The following is a 20,680-nucleotide window of genomic DNA, read 5'->3' on the forward strand; positions in this document are numbered from 1 at the left end:
AAACCGGGTACCCCAAGCAATTAGCCTCCAATGCCTTGCCGCAGAAACCCCCTAGTAACGAAGTCGGCGGCGTGATGTGCGGAGAATTGCCACGGGCTTCGGGGGATCACTTCCCGAGGGCATCATGTGCAGCATTAGTGGGAACCTTCCAACGCCATAAATCTCCTTGGAGAATAATCTCAGAAATCTTGGGATGTAGGTGCATTCTTTAATGTGATACTAGTTGCGTGCCCACAGTTTAAATTACCGAGGCCCTACTCCAAACTTCAACAACTCTTTCAGCAAATTATCGTTGACACTCACCGTCAATTCAACGATGTGGGTCTCTTCTAAATCTTATATCACTTGTGTCCTTACGCATCAAAAGAGGAGGGAATTACTTATATTCGCCTAATTCTCTTTGTAAAAGAATGAAGCCCATGGAGGACAGTTATGGCGTCACGCTCTCCGCGGCGAGGACTGCGGCTTCCGCAGGAGAGAATTGGAATTGGACCATGGCCCTGAAACATTCGTAACGGGCATCAATAGCGGGGTGCCACTTCAAGAAGGGCTCAACGACATGCCGGGGTACTGCACAATATCTCATGCCGCTGGAGGACCGGTCGTTGCCTTTGCGGATGGCAACTTACACTATTCACAGCAGGCTAGGGTGGACATTTACAACTTGTCCTTCGCCGGTCCTAGCACCTCAAAGACAAAACCCCCTTTTCGCACAGCCTGTCCCACATAGCCAACTCCTTTCCGGTTTCACAATCAACACAGAGTTCAAGACGGAAGATAATCGCCACATTGTGCCACACCTCTTCGGGTGGAGAGATAACCTAGACATGCATCTTCGCAATATGAGAAACGCTTTGGGGTGCACATCAGTTCTTCACGCACCACCACGCTTTGCTCTGCTTCCGTCTGGAATGGCTTCGTTTTTACGTGAAATATCTTCCTGGGATCATCCCGATTGTGCTCGCTTTCATCTGGATGCCTAATTACAAGAATAGCGATTCTCCACTACACTAAGGGTCCATTTTATTCCTCTGCTTATTTTCAGAGCATTGCGAAGGTCTGCAAGTAGGTAATTCTCCACCAACCTGGAATCTTCCGGGGCACTGGCCGCAATGCGGATTTATTGTTAAGCGTTTTGATGTCTACAGACAAAGAAACCACATTCGAATCGACAATGGTTTCTGAAGTGTGGTGTTCCAAAGCTCATTCGCTGCCACTGCTCAGCCTCCGCCCAGCTGAGTGGCAGCCTTCAGCTGCCAAGGATGTGGCATGCTTTGCCGCCTTTCGTTGGACGGGTTGCAAAACAACATCCCATTCGCGGTACCGAGCAGTATCCAAAAATAAGATGTCAGAAGATCTGGAGCCTGGTTCCGTATCTTCTCGAGCATTTCAAACCGTATGATACACCACAAATTCTCAATAAATTGCGCTGTGTTCAGGCCTGGCATCGCACCAGTGTGACTGCCTTGCCCTTCGACACAATTCCTACTGGTGTATATAAAGCCGTGCAATATCATCAATGGCGAGCAGTCCTTCACCCAAACGCATCAAAATGGATCAAGGAGAACAGCAAGACTCTCCAAGAAGCGCAACTCCAGACGAAATTGATTCCATTGAGGAAGATGGAGACACTGGAGACACCCCGCTTCATACGGCTGTGTACGACCTTGACATTGCCAAGATAACCTCTCTGCTCTCAACGCATCCCCATTATGTCAATCATGCCCGAAGACTTGATTTTGATACTCCAATATTCCAAGTTATTTACCAAAGTTGGGAAGAAGATGAGGAGCGCACGAACAATATCTTAGCTGTACTGAAGCTTCTACTCGATGCTGGAGCTGATCCAAACGCAAAGGATGTCGTGGGGAAAACCGTACTCCACCATTGTGCGAAGAACAATTACTTACGCGCGGCAACGTTCCTACTCGAACATGGTGCCGATGTCAATATCGATAGCCGGACTCCAGCGGATCGTACTAGTAGCGGATGTGGATGCGGTAACGCAAGTGGACTTAAGTCTCTCCTTGGGTTTCTGACTGGTCGCCAAGATAACGACAACGAGCAATTCCAAGCAGGCATGACACCCCTACACTACGCCGCCGATCATGGGAATCTCGAGCTGATAAAGCTCCTGATCAGCAAAGGTGCGAAAGTTGACGCTTTCGATAGAGATTCTGGAACACCTCTGCATAGGGCAAGCCAGTCAGGCCTGGACACTGTAAAGCTCTTGCTGCAGCAGGAGGGCACTGAATCCTGTTTGAAAGTGGCCGACAGATACGGCTACTTGCCGCTCCACAATGCTGTAGCTTATGGCAAGGACGTCAATGTGGTCAAGTTACTTCTCGAGAAAGCCCCGGATGTCATCGACTTCAAAGTCGATGGGTTCAGAACGTGGGAGACTGGATTGACACCACTCGCCCTAGCTTGCGATGCCGAACAAGGGCCAGAACGCGAGGCCATAATTCTTGAGCTACTCGAACGAGGCGCAGATCCGAGCGCCCAGGCAGAGAATAAGAAAACACCGTTCTTACTTGCTGTTATCAAGGGCAGTGCTCAGGTCGTCAAGAAGATGGTGGAGAAGGGTGTGGATGTCAATGCACCTCAGATGGCAGAGGCACCGCCAATCCATGCCGCAGCTATCAACGGGAAAACAGATACAATAGAGTATTTGGTTACGGAGGCAGGGATTGATGTCAACTTTGAAACCGAGGACGGCTACACGCCTCTTCATAACGCAGCCGCCTATTCCAAGAATCGGGAAACTGTTCTCAGGCTCATTGAACTCGGGGCCAATTTGGAAGCTCGGATTCCCGACGGAAGAACGCCTATGCACATGGCTTGCTTCAAAGGAGATTTGGGATGCGTCCAGGAGTTGCGAGAGCATCTGGTCTGCCTGAATGCTGAAGACTCAAACGGTTGGCGTCCTATTCATTTCGCTGCACACTATGGGCACGAGGAAATTGTGAAGTACCTCATGAATCCGACGCCGACCACGAAGGCAGCGGAGCTCGGTATCACCACTGGCGGGCCTGGGTGGGGCCAAGAGAACTGCACAGCGGCGGATCTGGCGAAGAAACAAGGACACGAGAAAGTTGTTGAAATATTGCTTGAGGCGGGCGATAAACTCACGGAATGGAATGTTGAAGAAGATGAAGAAGATGAAGGAGATGAAGAAGAAGAAGATGATGAAGTAGGGGATGAAGAAGAGAAGGAGGGAGGTGAAGTTGAGAATGTAGTCAAGGTGGCTCCGGACGCTTAGACGCCAAGGAAAAAGCAGGAAACTTGATTATTAGGTTCTTCTGCTGAGTTTATGCATGCACCCTTTGGGTTTTTGTAGCTTCCATTTCTCTTGACAGTCATGTTTGCTTTTTTTCCTGATCCATAGTCAGATGCTTTACGCTAGATGCAATTTCATCGCTAAAAACCCTACCAATTATTCCTCTTTAAACTCTTTCCTTTACTGTGCCTGGTCCTCCTCCAACTTGCTCAAATTAACTGCGCTCTTAACCCTAAAACTCCATAAAACTCCAATTCTCAATACTGCTTCCCCCGACCAAAAACCCAAACAAGGCGCAGCTAAATCCCGTGTGGCCACAACAAGCGCAAGCACAGCCATATTCCCCACACCCTTCTCCTGACAACATTAGTCCTAAATTACTCACCCAAGCACTTCCGAGATCAAATCCAAGGCTAGCTATGAACGAAGTAATCTATATCCCGAGATGCTCGTACATTGCTTTGGGGAAAATTTTGATCATCTTCGTTGGAGTGTCTTGTGCCTTTTGGAAGCTAAGCACGGGGGTCGATAGGACGTCGTATGAAGCTTAGAGCGCATTGCTAGCTGCATGTGAAGAAGGTGGCTAGGAAATTGAGGACAAGAGATAGAGCTAATAATCCTCGGGAGTAAGCCATCGTCAGAGCCTTGATTGATAAAGGTCTCAATCGGCCGAGCTCTTCAACATTGGACATGAGCCATGTCCGCCATTGATATCGCCGACCAAATCTTGCACGAGCATGGAGTAATTGTGTGACCATTGTTTATTAGAAACATGAGTGTCGAAGACATATTGGGAGGGAGGAAGGATGCAAGTCCCGATTCGAACTGGTGTGCCCAGGAAACTGAAGATTTGGTGAGCTTCACGGCCCATACATGGAAGAGTTGAAGAGATATTTGCTGGATGAAGCAAGTGCTGTTAGGTGCACAACCTCCATATCTTTCGCGCCTTGCATGAAAGTTGATTAATAAGTACACGAGGAAGGATACTTACTAGGTCTCTTCACCACTTAACTAAACGATGAGCACGCTTTTTGGTCGTTTGAACCGCAAGTGGCCTAGCGCGACGCTAGAGGAGGTGCCTTGGGTGCAGAAACCCGAATTTGAAGAGGATATCTCGATGAGGCTGCAGCATTTGCTAATGTTGCGTTTTGCTTCACTTAAAGTGTTGAGAAACTCAATATGTCCTCTAAGCTCGTCTTGAGATCCGAGTCCAGGGCAAGAGAAGGACTAGGCTTGCTTTGATGAGAGTGGTTTCGAGCGTTGAGCTTCCACTAGACCATCACTCAAAAAATAGTGTCGCAGGGGGGGACTTCGTTGCAGTCGTCCTTCGATCCAGAGCCCACAGCCATGAGAAATTTTAGGTAGTTGTTTTGGAAGAGTCTATCGACCACAAGAAAACAGCCCGGCTTTGTGACCCGAGATATCCAACACCTCAGAGACCCTCAATAAACATCCCCCAAAAAGCATCACCAAATGACTCCCTTCACCCCCCAAATCCCACCACCGCCTACCCTACTCCCCCGACGTCACCGCCTCAACCTCCGGCGCAGTCACGGCGCCATCTGCCCCGATTAGATTGATCTACATATCCGGCTTTGCCCTAAGCCGCTTCGCCTTCCTTGGGCCCAAGTCCCAACCCCAAACCACCTCATTCTAACCCCTTATTCCAGCTTTATTCGCAATCCCCGAAACATCTTGTTCTCTTGTACCTCACTGCACTTCTTGGAGTTCCGAGTTTCGAAACTTGCGATACATTAGCCAAGATACGCTTGCGAGGGATAGTGGATGCTGATTGGTTTAGAGGACGGTGCGGGGATTTCTTGAGGTGGACTTAGGATGAGGCTAAGGTATCTTGGTGAGATTTGTATTGCTTGGGAGTGAGTAGTACCTAGAGTATATAAAGATGAATGCATACTTCGATTTGACAGCCGTAACTTCGATACATCGCCCAGCCGCCATTGCAATCGCTCATGTTCATCTACCTGGCTCTTGTCTCCCTCCATAAAGTACAAATTCTTGCGAATTTGCAACTATGCGCTTCGCCTCTACTATCACACCTGTTCTTACCCTCCTCTTCACACAATTATCGCAAGCCGCGACCCTAGGTCTTGAAACTCAGTAAGTAGATTGCTCATCGCATGGTGAATACGAACCCTACACTGGTCTTGCGAAGCCACTAGTACTTGTCTCTTCTTTACCATATAATATCCATAATACTGATCAGGACAAAGATTGTGGGGCAAGCGGCAAAGATTGCAGAGCAACGGGATTCTCGGGTTGTGTTGGATATCCGAGTAGGTATTTCCACTTGAAGAGAAGGGTTGAGTAGATGATATGTGCAAGATTGCTGATATTAAGCCATAGATCTTCGGTGTCCGTATAAGGGATGTGCATGCACGAACTATTAGAGAATCGGCTCGAGGATGCTAAGAAGGTGTGGGTTTAGTGAGTGCCATTGCGACGCTAATGGACAGAACGTTTTTGCAAAAGATCGTCAATTCTTGTTGCAGATTCTGATACGTTTGGGCTGACGAGGAAGTCAAAGTTAATAAACGATGTCGGCGATCTCTACCATATTCATAAGACACGACCTCACAAGCCTGCATCATACTACTCCACACTTAGTCCTTCCATTATCCATTCTCATGAAATCTAATGTCTTGTATATAGTACATTTCTATTGACGCGCCTTCAAGCACGGGGTATCAAAGCACACCAAACACCCGACAGTAAAATACAAACAATAAAATACGAGATCGAGCCTGAAACCTTTGACCTAATCAACTTTGCGATGTGAAGAGGTGTAGTTGGTCCTGACGTATTGGTGTGGGATGAGGTTGCTGAATCATAAAGTCGGGCTCCATCTCGTTTCCATGTGGAGAGGGTTGACGATGGGGAGACGAACGTCTCGAGCTTAGATTACTCCTGACTCTGCGCAAAGGCCCCGCGATCCGCTGGCCTAGGGACGGCCGATCGTAGTATGGAGATTCCTCGAAGGCTGGAGCGCTATCGAAGTAATTGAAAAAGCCAAGCGGGTTGGTCGTAGGTCTCCCTGGATCAGCAAATCCAGGGTCGTGGTGGGAGTTTTCCGAGGCATTGGCCATGTGTGACTCCAGATCTGAAGGTAAAGGCGGTATCTCGGGCTGAGTTAAGTCCAGGAAATCGGCAGGGTCGAGGTCCATGTAGCTGATACGTCGTCCTGAAGTATCCGTCATGGCTGGCTCTGAAAATGACGACGCGCTGGAACCAACGTGGGAGGAGCTGGGTAGAGGCGGTTGCGACATGTTCGCGTGGCTCGCCTGAAGTAAAGCCGCATTTACCGCGGCAAGACGGGTCCGGGATAGAGAGGTGTTGGGTCTCCCGATGAGAATCTGCATGCACTGCTCTCGAGTTAGGCGATTGAAATTGGGGACCGAGTCCCTACTCGGCGTGACAAATCCAGGCGGCAGTGTTATGTGTGACGCCTCAATGGGTATATCCGAACGCAAGCTTAAGGCAGTGATTAGTACATCTTCCCTACTCGGCCGGAGATCGCAACATTCAAGCTTCTGTCTTAAAATCCTCGTGTTGTCCACACACCAACTGATCTGCGATCGAGTTTCCCTTAGCCGCTCATCCAACATAAGGCATAGGTCCTTCCAGGTATCATGCGTCGCCTCTTGTCGTATGAGGTTGCGAATCACATTAGTATACTTCCATTGCTCGAATGTCCATCCGTTCTTCATGTGTTTCGCCACATGGTCGCATCGCTCGTCCCATCCGATACTGACTTCTTTGCATCTGTCGAAGCCGCAGCTAAATACCTTCCGAGGGAGCAGCTGGATTTTGATATCAGTTAGGGACGGTAGTGGTCGGCCCGAGTGATACCGCTGATGATGCTTCACAAAATCTTTCTGGCGGTCGAAGATCCGACCACAGCCATTTACAATGCAAGGCCAATCCTCGCCAGTCTCATGCATCCTCATTTCATGTTTCTTCCAGTCCGATTTGGCCTTGAAAGTTTTTAGGATCTGCAGATCGGCGCAATACGTACAGAACATGAATGAATCACCCGAGTGGCCGTGGTTCCTCTCACTTGGGAATGGCGAAGAGATGCTGCTCACATCTTCATCCGTTGGGGTGATAGCTATTTCTAAGCTCGATTCCATCGGGCTGCTCTCATCGGACAATGGCGTGAGGACAGCGGGGACAGGTCGTGTGGGATCAAGGCCGGATGGATATGACCTCGGTTCGGGCCGCCTCCCGCGAGACCGAGATGAAGAAGAAGAAGCGATTGATGGCGCAAGCTCACTGCTTGCCGTTGACAAGGTGGACACAAATGAGAGCCTAGAACGCATAGATGCATTGGAAGAGGCAAGAGAGCTGAAGGAGGTGAGAGAGCTGAGAGATGATGCAGTCGAATTGCGGCCTAAAAAAATGAGTTTCGTGTGCAGAACTACATGTTAAGCACACTTACGCGAATCCATAACTTGCTGAAACATTCGCTGAATGACCTGTGGAGGGTGCCTACTCAACAAGGCTTCAACATGTTGCAGAGAATCCTCTGGAATATCCACGTTGTCGTCCATCCCGGTGACTGGTTGAGAACACGGCCAAGTGGTTCCTGGGCCTATATGTATAATTGGGTGATAATGATGATTGACATGCTTTGCCTCCAGTTCGGCGAAACGTATTGGAGGAGAGCCGCACGTGTTGGGGGCGCAGTCGCTTAGATAGCCGCAAGTAAAAATGGCGTGACTGGTGATGGTCGACAGAAAGGCCGAAGTATAACTCTTGCGAAGCGCAAATGCTTGGATCGGAGTGTGAGCGGACAACTTTGGAGTAAGGGCTACAGAGTGTTGTTGGTGTGACCGATATTATATCACATCGGAGTGCAGGCGGGGAGCGCGGAAGGGAAATGTTCTGGAAAGGCCGTAGAAGAAGCTAAATCTCTGGAGTGTTCATCCGGGTGCTCGAGCGCGGCGACAACTGGACCGGCTGCACGGTTTGAACCCAAAGCTGGGGCAAGGCTGAGGGTTCACCTGTACGCCAAGTCAGAGCGCGTTTGATGTACGCAGGGACTCCAGGAGCCTTGGAAAGGCAGCTGTGATTGATTCTGAGAATACAACGCAGCCTTCTGTCAGAGAACGTGCGATGTCGAACCGGTGTGGTTTGATGATTTTGTGGAAGGGGGAGAGTGAGGGACTCGGGAAGAGAGCTGACAGCCGGCGAAACAAAGCGCCGCTGCTGTCAATAAGGCTGGAGGTCAAGAGCTTATCGCAATTCGCAAGTGTGCATTGCAATAGGCGCTAGACTGCTGTAAGGGGTCAAGCCGTCGGTACCTGAGTGACGCATGCTCGAGGGAAGGAATTCTTCTCGAAGACTGCTAGTGACATGCAGGCGGGGACGCAAGCGTAAAAGCAAAGATGCCGTGATGCGTCACCTTAGTTTCGAGGCAATCGACGGTCGCTAGCGAGCTGATCAGCTGTCCATGAATGCACGGTCGGCGAAGATATCCGAGAACACTGGGTAGGCTCGAATTATAGCCCGTCCCGCCCACAGAAGGACGTGAACTGAGGCAGTGTAGTGGACGGGGGGGGGTCAATGTTCACCGATTTCGAGGAGCTTTCAGAGGAGGGGGAGAGGGGGGGGTGGGCTCCTGGTGCTCTAACCGCCGTGGCAATGGCTGCTGACGGGCGAAGCTCGCCTGCATGGGGCGGAGAAATGCCCCTGCGAAGACAATCGGCGTCTCACGCACTCGATCTCTGACCTCACAAATGGGTAAAGAGTGTGAACGGGTCGTCTGTGGGCAGGTCAGAGCTGCAAGAGAAAATAGGGGACAACAGCTTTGAGCCAGTTTGAGGCATGGTGCAGGGAGTTGCGAGGAGACGATTTGGGGGACAAAGGACTTGTGTCGTGAGTGGATGCATTGCCCGGAACAGGCAGCAGTCGCAGGCATGTTAATTGTGGCCCGTAACTTGAGAACGTGTTGGGAAGGAGAGTATTGTGTGCGTCGGGAATAGGGTGATGGAAATACCCTGAAATCTCTTGTGGGAGCATCTGCGGCAGCTTGGCGAGGACGTGAGCTGAGGCACATGGAGGTGCCGGGGCTTGCAGAGAAGCTCGTATCTGCTGCGAAGAGCTTCTCAATCGGCTTTGGTGCTGCAACATGAGCAGGATGAGTGATCAATGGATGACGTGACGGTGCTGGAGTTGTGGAGGGGGAATGTACTGTACGGCACCGACAAACTTGTGACGAAACACAACCAGGGTCAGAGTTAGGAGAGAATGAAGAACGTCTTGAAAGCCTCCCACATTCTAGCGGGAGGGTTGACGGATCGAATCCATCATAGTCATGCGCTGTGGTGTCCGCAAGGATGCTCGAACAAAGCAGACGGTTAATTACCACGTGGCTCCGCGATCGGGTCGCGCACTAGGCTAGCGTACACTGGCTGCAGGAGAATTCGATCTCGCGTCACTCGTCACTTCTTGACCTCAACCCTATTCCCCTCGCCCCGCATCTCGCTTCCGACTATTAGCCCCTCAATGTCGCGGTCGTGGGGAATCTCTAGTCAGCCGTCGGAGAAGGGAAAAGCAAAGGGAGCCGGGAAGGCGTCCACGCCGTTTCTCGACCTCACCCTCTCCCCTTCTCCTGAGCCCCTACCAGGGCGGCTAACACAACTCCCAATAGCCCGCGCAAAGAGAGAGACTCCGTCGACCATAAAAGTAGATGGCATATTCCAACGCCCAATCCAAGCCTCCGCTCCTCGGACTGGCCAGCATACGCGACTCAATCCCGACAAACGCATCAATCCCGATCGCCTTGCGACAATCATCGATGCCGCTGACCCAAAGGCCTTCAGGGATGTGGTTCTCTATCTATGCAAACTCTCGCCGGCGCTTTCGGGAGCAATAGCCCGTGGACTCGCACAGTACCCGACCTCTGCTCAGCCCACGATCGCGAATCACCGGCACCGACCAGCTAATCCGTCAAATGCAATGCCATCCCTAGACAGTTCATATCTATCGGGCGACGATTCCAGCCTGCCTGGAAGTCCGCAGGCCGACGTCTACGCCGAACCAGAGTACGCAAGCCCTGCGCTGTCCGATGCCAGTTCCTCGTCAGCATTCTCGACTCGTTCCTCGCGCGATTCTTCGACCCGACCGCCCCTCCAAAGCCTTAAGCCGCCTTCACGTTCGCTTCCGCACTCGAGCCACAATGCCGATCTCCGCAAATCGGCCTCTCATCCCCTGTTTAAACCCGCCGCCGCAAGGCCTTCGCACACTCAGCAGCCGACTCGGAAAGTGTGCAGACAATGCAACAATCATTTCAATGAGGGTGTTGAGGACATCTGTAACTACCACCCCGGCCAGAAACAAGATGCAGGGGATATGTTTGGGCGCCCTATGTCAGTGTGGACATGCTGCAAGAGGCAGTATTGGGAGCCCGGCTGTGCAGAAAGCTCTCACGTTGCCCACGTTGCTCCCGTCAAGTTTGGGGCACCATCGAATCCTTCCTTCCTCAAGCGCCAAAACCCGAGTGGATCGTCCTTCTCCTCCGGTACCTCGAAAACCCCAAGGCTTCTCTAGACAAGGCGATGTTCCACCTTGCGGAACCGCCAATACGAAACTTGCTGGATCCAGGACGTTTTCTTGGCGGCATTCTGCTCTCGAAACCGATGCAAGGGCATAGTGGGTTTTCTCTTGATATATTGGCTATTTTGGGGAGGTTTTCTGTTTCTAAGGGTTGGTTATGATATCATCGCGCTCGGAGCAATTGGATGATCTCAAATTTAGTGCCGCGCATTTTTAGGCTAGACTGCCCAGGCGTATCTAGATACCATCTACAACTATTCCTAGCGTTACATCGTCGTTTTCACACTATTAAATCATTACTATATCTCAAGATTTCTGTCAAGATTTCCAGCACCTTGACAGGCGAAGCTGGCACCAAGGACCCAGGCCATAGTCCACCTCTGTGAGTAAGCAGTAAGAAATTAGGTTCTCCGCCTTCACTTCATGGACTCGTCCCTTAAAGCAACCAAACCCCCCTTCATTCTTTACTCTTCGTAACATTAAGCGTCTATAGCGCGATTTAAGAAGGAATGTTGAACTACGGCCACGCGCTTCACCACGTGGTCTCCCCTCCTTCCCAACCACTTCACCACTTCCTATAGAAATGCCCCACGCCCTCATTCTCACCCTCGCTTAAATTCAACTACAACAACCTAACTCCAACCACCTCTACGCTACAGCGCCTCAATCAACCAACATGAAACTGCTCAGTGTCCTTGCTTTCACCATGGGCGTGTTGACGGCAGTCCTCGGTGGCCCCTCGCCATCCCCTCAAATCATGCCCCCGCCACCACTCATCATCCCTAGCCAATACTATCTGCGAGCCAACGCGTAAGCCTCCACCTACCTCCTAAACTATCTCACTAACTTTCCCAGCCCGAACACCCCATTCCACAATCGCCCAGTTGTCCGGTTCCCACAATCCCACATGCTCGGCCTCGAGAATTTCACTGTCCATCCCGCCACTACTCCTGTCTATTTCCTCCCGATCCCAATCCCTGGCAAAGAGACATTTGCGATGCAAGTTCCGTATTCCGGTGACGATATGTCAGAGACGCCGTATGTCACCGCTATCGTAAGTAAGGGATCGCATACAGCTAGCATGAAGATCCTCAGTATGCCGGATCCGACTGCGACATCTACCAAGGATGGCTGTCCCGGGGTAGAGGTAACGTGCGTGGCGGATCAATGGAGTGTTAGTGGGGGACATCCAGGAGTGGCGATGAAGGGGTTGAAGTATGAGGGTTGGAAGGGAGGCTGGAGTGTGGTGAAAGACGCTGGGACTGAGGGATGGCATATATATTGGGTGGCTAAAGGAGAGGCGGCGAAGGCGAAGAGGCAATTTGGGATGGCGAGTGTGCATGACGTTGATGTTGATGTCGTGCCAGTGGAGGCGGAGGGCGAGAATTGATGGAAGCGCCTGCATTTTGATGACAAATATCTTCACTTCACCATGCTCGAAGATGATGCGTTCAAGAGGTGGATGACTTATCTTCACAGTGCCTGGAGTCTCGGAACTCAGCATCCACTGGGATGGCCCGCCTAAATCAGGAAGGATAAAGGAACGTACCTACCCCTAATAACCCTCATGATATCATCTGAATTCCTTCAGCCCCTTTATCCTCCTCTCCGGCATATATACCCTTCCCCGACTTAACCCCCCCCCCATAAACCCTACCTCGCATCCGCCAAATCTACCACCAAATCCGCCAACATAGCGTCACACCTCTCCGCCGCAATAATCCCAATGGTAAGCGGTAACTTGGGCCAGAACTCATCAGGGAGAATCATTAGTTTGCGGTACGATGAGGACCGTTTCAAGTGAGCTAGTTGGTGTATGCAATCTGCAGCAATTTTGCAGAACATGTTGGCAAACGGGGATCGAATATTTGGGTGATGGGGAGTATGCCGCCGAGAGGTAAAGATGCATTGGCTATTCGCATACCAAAAAACTGTTTACCTGTGAGTGAAGGCGAACAGAGACCCCGGTATTGGACCTAGTCCCAAAGTCTAGAAATTCTTACGATGCAACACCTGCGCTAGTTTCACCCGAAGGCTCTTGGGGATGCTGGTAGTTGTCTCCACGCGGATCGAATGGAGCAATTTTAGTCCACGAAAACGGCTGTTAACGGCTAGCGGAGCGCAAATTGAGTTGTCTTAGCCTTGCCAATGACAACTGTACCCATGTTAATCAATAGTTGTAGTGCCGGTACGCTTTCTTCGACCGGGACAGGTCTTTTCTCGATACGCCCGGTTTCTGCCGCTCGTTCCAGTTAATATCATAGAGGTCATTCACTACCAGCCTTTCCCCAGACAGTGGCTTTTCCTCACTTAGAGGTGGGTAGTATAGTCTTGAGGGTACGGACAAACTTTACGTTGAACATGCACTGGTCAATGCCAAACCTGTGACTGAGAGGTATGTGCTATTCATGTCTTTGATGACAGATTCAACGAATGTAAAATTAAAACCCCAATAGAGTTTGTAGACTCCCGCGATGTCGTCTAAAAGATGGGGAAGATATTATCAAAGGCATTAAAGATGTGCTTGGTGTCTTGTTAACCTTTTCATAGTCAATAGAGGGGAGGTAGGTTTCGGTATCTGGTGAGAGCGATAGCGATCCCTAAGGACTACGATACCAGTGAAGGATTCCGAGAACACATCATCCGGGGAGAGACTACTGGCACCTCTAAGATACCGGGGTGATTTCAGGCTCGGAAAATGAGAGACAAGTAGATTGAGTAGGCCCGTCATTGAACTATGATTGGTTGGTGATGCCTATAGATGTTGCGACAAGTTCCGAGGAGTAATAAGACGTGCTGTTAAGTTGCAAAGTAGCTATGGCTTGAGTAGCAAGTACTAGTTAACAGAAGCCTCATCTTGATAGATTAATCCAAACATGAAGTAGGAAGTAAATCAATGGTCGAACTTGAAATTTAATCTCGAGCTGTTTGTATGCAGGGTATTGGTGGGTCATGACGCTGCTTTTGCGTAGATAACTGGGTGATAGGTAGGTCCGCCGGTTGATGGCAGAACGAAAATATAGGAGCGTGATAGGCTGAGGAAATGCAGCATTGGCATGGAAGAGATAACGGAGTGTAGCGACTTGGTAGTGATAAGATGCACTAGCAATTGAGGTGAGGAGAGATAGATAAAAAGATGAAAGAATCCACTTAATTCAATTGATGTGAATTAGATGAAACACCTCATAGATGCAGGCAGTGTCACCCCAAACCGTTGAGGATGGATGCAGGCCTTCGCCAGGGGTTGAACGGTGTGTTCGGCAGCGTTCCGGTATCGGGATTTTTTGCTGTCGAACCATGGCGGTGAAGAGATCTCTGGGAGAATGTGGGATGTCAGTCACCCAGTTGAACTGCAAGCCCAATGATACATGATACTCTCTGTGGTTTGATCGGACCTTTTCCTGATTAAGCGTGGGCCGAGGTCGGATCCTAATTAGAAGTTTGAACCATCAACCTCAATCATCAGACTTACTCCTCACTCTCATTTCCCTTTCTCACGATATTCCTCTGTCAACGGCAATCGAGCTCTGTCCGCCTCACTTTACAGTCAGTCGTCAGTGCCTGCAGGTGGTGGCTGGCTGGCACGCTGATTGCTGCGTGCTGCATGTTTCCCGCGTGACTCCTCCACGAAGGATGCCCTGCAGCTCGTATGCACGACAGCGGAATCCTGAGCGAAGAAAAGGGGCTTACCCCAGAAACGCGGTCATTCCTGATTCCTGACAACAAAGCACTCCCAGAAGCTTTGACTGCGATGTGGAAATGAAGAGTATGGAAATCGCAAGATACAGAGAATTATCTTGGCGGGAAACTGAGCCCAAAATTTGAACTGAAAGAGCAGGCTTAGAAATGGTTTCGTATTCGTCATGCTTCCTGTCCCAAAGAAGGCAAATGTCAGATCGTGCGCGTTCCCTCCTGCAGGCCGACAGTGATGTCCCCAACAGCCCAGCAGCCCGCTGCATCCGTGTTCCACCACTGAATGCCGACATAATCGAAGCCTGTCAACAAAGCTTCCTTCGTTCCACGCCCACTCCACCTTTGGTTGAGCGAACATACCGTCATTCCTTTCCAGGTCTCTTGAATGGAGAGCCAGCTTCCCTCTTAACCAATCTTTTCTTGCGGAAACATCCATCACTATGTCTGAGCTACTTGCGTGCTGCAGTCTTGACTCGACATGAGCAGGTGCCTCAGTGAAGGACCACGCCTTATCGGTCAACCTTCACCGCCAGTTTGGCATGCCGTCCACGTGCAGTTCGATGCCCTTAGGTTTGCGCCCCTTAACACTTCCGTGTTGATCAAACCTTCGTCTCTCTCAAGTTTCTCGCCGTCTCCAACCGATATTTCATTGGATAGATCGAGTTTGAGCCTCAATGCCAAGGCAACCGGTGAAGGCTGAAACCCAAACCGACCATCTTTTTCACTCCTGGGAAATTACTCGCGCGGCTTGCGCCTCTCCAGGCACTTTAGCTACAAGGTGCTTACAGTGCAGTAGTTGTTCTTGATAGCAGTTAGCGTACCTGCATAAACCCCTGCGTGGAGAGGTCCTCCTGATAGAGCAACGTCATAATGTGGATCGCCAAATTATGCTGTTCGATGCAACGACCGTTTTCAGATGACCACTCGAAGTCCCATCTTCCCCTCCACGGCGAGAAAGTGGCACGATTTTCAGACATGACATGCAGTTCGGTCAAGGATGAATGCACGGGAAGCCCCGGCCGCTGGCGTCGTGGGTAATATTTTCTTTTCTCAGATCATATCCCGTCGGCTCCAGGGACGCCCATTTCTGACGCCCTGTCGGTGCACCCTCTTCGAACCTCTATACTCGTTTGCCTCGCCGGATATCTACGTCCACGCTTCGTCCTTGGAGCCTCCAGGTGCGGATTGTCGTCAGTTGCTGACACTGATAAGACACGGGACCCCACGAGAGCAGCAGCCCTCTTGTCCCATCCAGCTTCCCATCACAGAAAATTGCACCGTTGTGGTTTGCGTTTGCCAGCCGTCCCTTCCAAAACACTGTCACTTCCGCTTTCCTAGTCGCTCCTTTGCAAAAGAACTCGTTTGTGGCGTTCCACCGCATCCTTGGAAGGAAGCTACTCCGCGAATTGCCTTGACATTGTTCGACTAGCCTTTCGAATTCGTTCTAAACCCTTCCCAAGACGGAGCAGACGCTGGACGTCTTCTTTTGGCGGTGGCTGATATTGGTTTGATCTTCTGCTCCACAACGCCACTACTTCGATCCCAGAAGAAATCATGCAGGCTCCACATCCCCACGATTTTTTCCCCGAAAAATCGGACAGTGAATTGCAAGATCTTAATGAGAGAGTTCTCGCATCTATGGCATATCGTCGTTCTCTCTTCGGGTCACAACATTCTACCACAATCCTGGAAGAAAACCCTGGTACGTATTCGTGGCTCACATCGATATTTCCTGTGCTAATGAACTTTGTTAGATGAGCGCTATAACAATCCACCAAAGCCAAGTTCAACTTCATCGATCTCAACTCACCAACGATCTGGGCGATCTAGTGCTCAATCGGATGCCGAACTTTTTAGTGATGCTACTTCTGTTGATTCGAATGAGTGGCGCTCCGCCGGAACCCCACACGGCTTTGAGACTGGTCTTAATCTCGATCACCCGATGAATACTTGGCCGGATGTTCCTCCACCAGATAATGGTATCGCTTACAACCCACTGCATTCGCAGGAAGCCTTGCGGCTCAGTGAAGAGCGGACACCTACTGCAACTCGCGACCAAATATTACGACCTGGAAGAGGAACTCGTCCAGGCAATTGCAATCGGTTTTGCACATATTGTTTCGAGCGCGCTATATACATCTCGTTTGGCACAAAACATGACTGGAAGAGACACGAGGATGTATTCCATGAGACCGGGTTTGAATGGCACTGCTGTGCCCCGAGCTGCTCTCGGATTTTGGAATGTGAGCAGTATTTGAAGAGACATTTCAAGGATGATCACCGAGGCCAACCCGTATCTTTTAAGAAGATTAGTTTACCGCCCAAGCGAATTTACGCCTGTGGGTTTGAGAACTGCAGAAAGATTACCCAGAGCTGGACAGCCCGCTGCAACGATGTTCATTCATGCATGCAAGAGGCAGGTGCCGTATGGAGTTACACCCGGAAAATGCTTAATTTGTTAAGATACCCTGAGGTCTGCACCCTTTGGAAAGAGGTTAGATCTCATTGGTGTGAGAAAGTAGGCATTGATGCGTCTCAGCTGCGATGGGATCCGGACACTTCGCATAACCTCAGGATCCAGCTGGAGTGTCTTGACTTTGGAGGTGATTTGCGAGACTTTCTGGAAAGGGTTTTCAAGGCTGGGGTTCCCAAGGGCAATGAGCAGCGCTCAGACCTATTTACCGCCTCTCCCTCGCCCTTGAATGCTCCGTACCCTCCCATGGACACCTTCGGCACTGCTCCCGCTGTATTTGGCCAAGAACTACACTTCGAGCCATTGCTCCCACAATTCTCCGAGAGCCACATCCCTTCCACTGCCGAGGTCCTCTATCCCTCGAGCACATATGCGTCCCATCCACCCCAACACCGAAATAGTGTCGTGATGCTCGACGCTCCTCAAAACCCAAGTGAAAGGCCACAGAACGATCGAAGCCTCGTCCCATCCGATCAAGAAGATATGTTAAGCTGGCAAGAGTTCTTGTATACACATGAATACTGTACCAATACCACACCGCCGCTTTCCGGGCCGCCTACCGAGCCTAGCACTACAAGGCCTTCTCCGAGCCGGACTCTCAGACGAAGGAGCAGGAGTTGGAGTTGGCTTTCGAGTAGGCGAACTCAACAAGTCCATCAACCGATTGTTACCAGTCATCCTGATCTCGCCTTAAACTATCGGCTTCCCACCTCTACACCTAGGAGCTAAGCCTCAAATCTCCAACGCGACTTCTGTGTCTCCATTTCTTACCTCTGTTCCTAGTGTGTTCCATTCTGACTTGACTTGTATTCTGTTCACCCGTGTTTTCCTAGCCTTTCTGCTAGTTTCAGGTTGTCCTTTATTCCTCCTTTTCTTCGTCATTATACCCTTCGAGTCTCTATGATCGAAATCTACCTATATGCTCTTGTAATTCACGGTATTCATTTGGATGGTAATAGAAAGAATGATTAGGAAAAGGAATGGTTACAAATAGGATGGAAGAAATGACAGGGTTTTCATCAACATTGTATTTCTGTCTAAGTTTTCGCATTTTCACTTCAGTCTGGTTCGTCAGTTATTGTCTTGTATAACTTGTAATATACCAACCAAGTCCCTGTTTGAAGTTGCCTGCTCACTTGCACCTACCCGTTTGTAGCGTTGGTCTGTACGGGGGCTTTATCTCATCATTGCGCTTCACCGCCTTATCCCAGCCCCGTCTTTTACCCCGGGCGCGAGGCAGCAGTCATGCCTTGCAAAGTTACTGACTCTATCCTCTCTCTAACAATTCAACCCCAATCGAAGGACGCATAGAACGGATACGCATCGCAAGGAATGGGACATCGCTACCAAGCCGTCTCGCATTTTTAGGTACGATAAAAGGTATCATTCCAAGATTTTCTCTGCTGGCAGTATTTGAAGAATAGAAGGCCAAACACAGTCTAGATCAGTTTTCGTTCAAGTTCTCATACCTCTCTCTGTACCTACAGTACTCCAGCCTCTAACCAATATCTCCTTACAGTGTTTTCTTCCGCTATGAATAGTGTAAACCTAGCACTCTATTTCCTTCTCTTAGCGGGGTTCCCTGTAGGTCCCTCTTTAGGGCTACCTTTTCTCTTCTCTGAAGTTCTACCTCTGCCTGGGGGACCGTCCTTCGCTGGCTCTGTTGTATGGGCGGCTTCTAGAGCAGTCTCCCTTGGTGGTGGTGGAGGCACAAAAGGGTAATATTGCCATTTCCCGCGCAGATCCGGCAAATGCGCGACCGACTTTTCTAAAGTCTTTACGATCTCTGGGAGCGTTATGGCTTTAGGACTCTTCTCGAAAAGGTCATCAGAATGGTCTCTCCAATAGATCTTTCGATTATCACTCAAGTTTTCGAACCCGCCTCCGAATGATTTTTGTAGCGCTCGTCTCATTTCCCACGTGTTGCTTTTGTCTACCTTCTTCAATGGAGAGCCGAGGGGCTGCCAATCGATCCAGACCTTGAGTCTCTCCTCACTGATGCGATCAGACGTAAAGTTGATGGATCTTGCCCTCCAATTAATTTCGGTCTTCGTATAGTGAGCCTGGAGAGTTTCCCTCGCTTCATCGATAGATGGAGGGTGACAATCCCCAGGGAATAGTTTCCGTCTTCTGTCCTTTATTTGGTAGTCTGAGAGTATGAACTCGTTGATTTCCTCGTCCGATAGGTCCTTCCATTTCCCACCATAGCAATGTTGGAATAATGCTCTCAAGGCTGGTGCGTGCAGCTGGGTTTTGTCGCGTGATTTTCTACGAAACAACTCCTTGTTTGCATCGTCCCAAGCCTTGATGGCGTCCTTTGATATTTTAGCGAATCTCGGATATCTCAAGGAGTCGTCTGGTCTCGTTGGTTTATCCTCGCCCGAATCTGTCCCTTCAGAATCATACTTAATATCGCGTATCTCGTCGCTGTCCCCATCAGGATGGTACTGCGTTTTCATCCGGAGAGTCTTTGTACCATGCTTGAGTTTCGCTTTAACGAGGGTCCTCAAGGCATAAACCGCTGCACTACGTGAGAAGTATTCCTTCTTATTCAATGTAGGATGTTGGGTTACCCAATACTCCAGATCTTCATCGCTCAAGCGTCCAAACCCTTTGCCGAAGAGTCTCTGTAGAATTACCTTTTGATCCCATAGGTCTGTTACATCATCAGTCACGTTCTTGCCTAGCGGCTTCTTCGCCAACCAAAGTTCGATAGCGTCGGCGTCAAAATAGGTGAAGTTGATCGTCAAGGACTTGCGGCTAGGACCGGGGGGACCGAGAGGATTGGGGGCACCGGGAGGATCAAGAGGATCGGGGGTATCACGAAGCTTGCCCCACCGTATAAATTTATCTAAAGTCGTACCTGATTTCACCAGACCAGAATCCAGCACGTTCTGGAATATGCTTTGCATGTCTGCCTCATTCGATGCCTTTTTAAGCACGTCCCAACAGTCTATCGCAGTACCGTGCATTCCCGCACAGATAATGCTGTCTTCATTGCCCAGGATTCTATTCACTTTCTCTCGCAGCGAGGGCGGTAAGATGCGCTTAAGCTCTGGAGAAAGCCGTAAGGGATCTTCGAACCCGCTGTTCATCTCTACTTGGTATTCCCTTATTAAATCTTGAATTTCCTCTCTGGTGTTCTTTGATGCGAAGCAAAGTTGCCTCTTATGTTTCGGTAGCTCTTGCTTTGAAAAGGCGGCTAGAAGGTCTTCCATATACTCTGGATTTTGATACAGATACTTTAGAAAGGCATACATATACGGTCCACAAGCGCTCGAGCTCTCACCCGGGGTCCTATTGTCGCGGCCTTGGTGCGGAACGTATTTCAAGGTACTTGTAGCGAATCCACTTCTCCGAAACGTGCTTAGGGGTTCCAGGAATCTGTCGATGCCGCAAAGGACCTTTCCAGCAGCCTCACCAGCATTATACATGCGATCAATAGTGTCGGTTTTTTCTTTGAGTCGTACATGACCGTCGATAAATCGCGCTTTCTCTTCTTGCTTGTCGACGATAAGGAGGCCCCAGTGAGCGCCTTGGCCGGGTGCGCGGGAGGAATACTTTTTCTTTTCGGACGGCTTTTGGCTGGTGGCTGGTGGCTTGTCCTTGCCTCTCTTAGACTTTCCCTTCTGCTCGGCTTCCTCCTCAGCTTCCTCCTC

At 50.1% G+C, this 20,680-nt stretch overlaps 7 protein-coding genes across 7 annotated transcripts; 4 read left to right on the top strand and 3 right to left on the bottom strand.

The window, feature by feature from the left end:
- Window positions 1-1,849: 1,849 nt before the first annotated feature.
- BDR25DRAFT_170733 (ankyrin) lies at window positions 1,850-2,317 on the top strand (the record flags this gene model as incomplete). The annotated part of the gene is made up of 1 exon (XM_033684131.1): window positions 1,850-2,317. A coding segment is annotated over one exon (468 nt), but the record flags the coding sequence as incomplete, so codon positions are not given.
- A 1,042-nt stretch (window positions 2,318-3,359) lies between these two features.
- On the bottom strand, window positions 3,360-5,674 carry BDR25DRAFT_350060 (uncharacterized protein; the record flags this gene model as incomplete). The annotated part of the gene is made up of 17 exons (XM_033694631.1): window positions 3,360-3,402; window positions 3,465-3,637; window positions 3,666-3,672; window positions 3,736-3,826; window positions 3,880-3,940; window positions 3,971-4,177; window positions 4,298-4,476; window positions 4,509-4,551; window positions 4,591-4,721; window positions 4,751-4,761; window positions 4,797-4,842; window positions 4,866-4,933; window positions 4,995-5,048; window positions 5,087-5,150; window positions 5,196-5,310; window positions 5,362-5,496; window positions 5,546-5,674. The coding sequence occupies 17 exons, from the start codon at window positions 5,672-5,674 to the stop codon at window positions 3,360-3,362; spliced, it is 1,557 nt and encodes a 518-aa protein (XP_033552614.1).
- A 324-nt stretch (window positions 5,675-5,998) lies between these two features.
- On the bottom strand, window positions 5,999-8,130 carry BDR25DRAFT_88627 (uncharacterized protein). The gene is made up of 2 exons (XM_033699195.1): window positions 7,737-8,130; window positions 5,999-7,688 (listed from the first exon to the last, which is right to left on the bottom strand). Exons 1-2 carry the CDS (start codon window positions 7,846-7,848, stop codon window positions 6,061-6,063), a joined length of 1,740 nt encoding a protein of 579 aa, XP_033552615.1. The 5' UTR covers window positions 7,849-8,130; the 3' UTR covers window positions 5,999-6,060.
- A 1,453-nt stretch (window positions 8,131-9,583) lies between these two features.
- On the top strand, window positions 9,584-11,195 carry BDR25DRAFT_300757 (uncharacterized protein). Its single transcript, XM_033689439.1, has one exon. The coding sequence runs from the start codon at window positions 9,806-9,808 to the stop codon at window positions 10,847-10,849; it is 1,044 nt and encodes a 347-aa protein (XP_033552616.1). The 5' UTR covers window positions 9,584-9,805; the 3' UTR covers window positions 10,850-11,195.
- Window positions 11,196-11,263: 68 nt separating this feature from the next.
- On the top strand, window positions 11,264-12,408 carry BDR25DRAFT_300758 (uncharacterized protein). Its single transcript, XM_033689440.1, has 2 exons — window positions 11,264-11,665; window positions 11,711-12,408. Exons 1-2 carry the CDS (start codon window positions 11,532-11,534, stop codon window positions 12,243-12,245), a joined length of 669 nt encoding a protein of 222 aa, XP_033552617.1. The 5' UTR covers window positions 11,264-11,531; the 3' UTR covers window positions 12,246-12,408.
- A 20-nt stretch (window positions 12,409-12,428) lies between these two features.
- BDR25DRAFT_350064 (uncharacterized protein) lies at window positions 12,429-15,417 on the bottom strand (the record flags this gene model as incomplete). The annotated part of the gene is made up of 17 exons (XM_033694632.1): window positions 12,429-12,477; window positions 12,513-12,678; window positions 12,711-12,831; window positions 12,884-12,956; window positions 13,048-13,164; window positions 13,210-13,267; window positions 13,323-13,433; window positions 13,472-13,590; window positions 13,627-13,670; window positions 13,732-14,004; window positions 14,038-14,284; window positions 14,328-14,362; window positions 14,396-14,455; window positions 14,484-14,540; window positions 14,577-15,069; window positions 15,099-15,275; window positions 15,380-15,417. 17 exons carry the CDS (start codon window positions 15,415-15,417, stop codon window positions 12,429-12,431), a joined length of 2,238 nt encoding a protein of 745 aa, XP_033552618.1.
- A 685-nt stretch (window positions 15,418-16,102) lies between these two features.
- On the top strand, window positions 16,103-17,750 carry BDR25DRAFT_310253 (uncharacterized protein; the record flags this gene model as incomplete). Its single annotated transcript, XM_033691141.1, has 2 exons — window positions 16,103-16,250; window positions 16,303-17,750. 2 exons carry the CDS (start codon window positions 16,103-16,105, stop codon window positions 17,748-17,750), a joined length of 1,596 nt encoding a protein of 531 aa, XP_033552619.1.
- Window positions 17,751-20,680: the final 2,930 nt, after the last annotated feature.

This window comes from Lindgomyces ingoldianus, assembly GCF_010093535.1.
Source record: "Lindgomyces ingoldianus strain ATCC 200398 unplaced genomic scaffold BDR25scaffold_4, whole genome shotgun sequence".
Lineage (NCBI taxonomy): Eukaryota > Fungi > Ascomycota > Dothideomycetes > Pleosporales > Lindgomycetaceae > Lindgomyces > Lindgomyces ingoldianus.

Coding starts and splice junctions, on each gene's coding strand:
- BDR25DRAFT_88627 (XM_033699195.1), bottom strand. CDS start 7,848: ATGGACGACAACGTGGATATTCCAGAGGATTCTCTGCAACATGTTGAA. Junction 7,689..7,736: donor TCAGCAAGTTATGGATTCGC/GTAAGTGTGCTT, acceptor TCATTTTTTTAG/GCCGCAATTCGACTGCATCA.
- BDR25DRAFT_300757 (XM_033689439.1), top strand. CDS start 9,806: ATGTCGCGGTCGTGGGGAATCTCTAGTCAGCCGTCGGAGAAGGGAAAA.
- BDR25DRAFT_300758 (XM_033689440.1), top strand. CDS start 11,532: ATGAAACTGCTCAGTGTCCTTGCTTTCACCATGGGCGTGTTGACGGCA. Junction 11,666..11,710: donor TACTATCTGCGAGCCAACGC/GTAAGCCTCCAC, acceptor TAACTTTCCCAG/CCCGAACACCCCATTCCACA.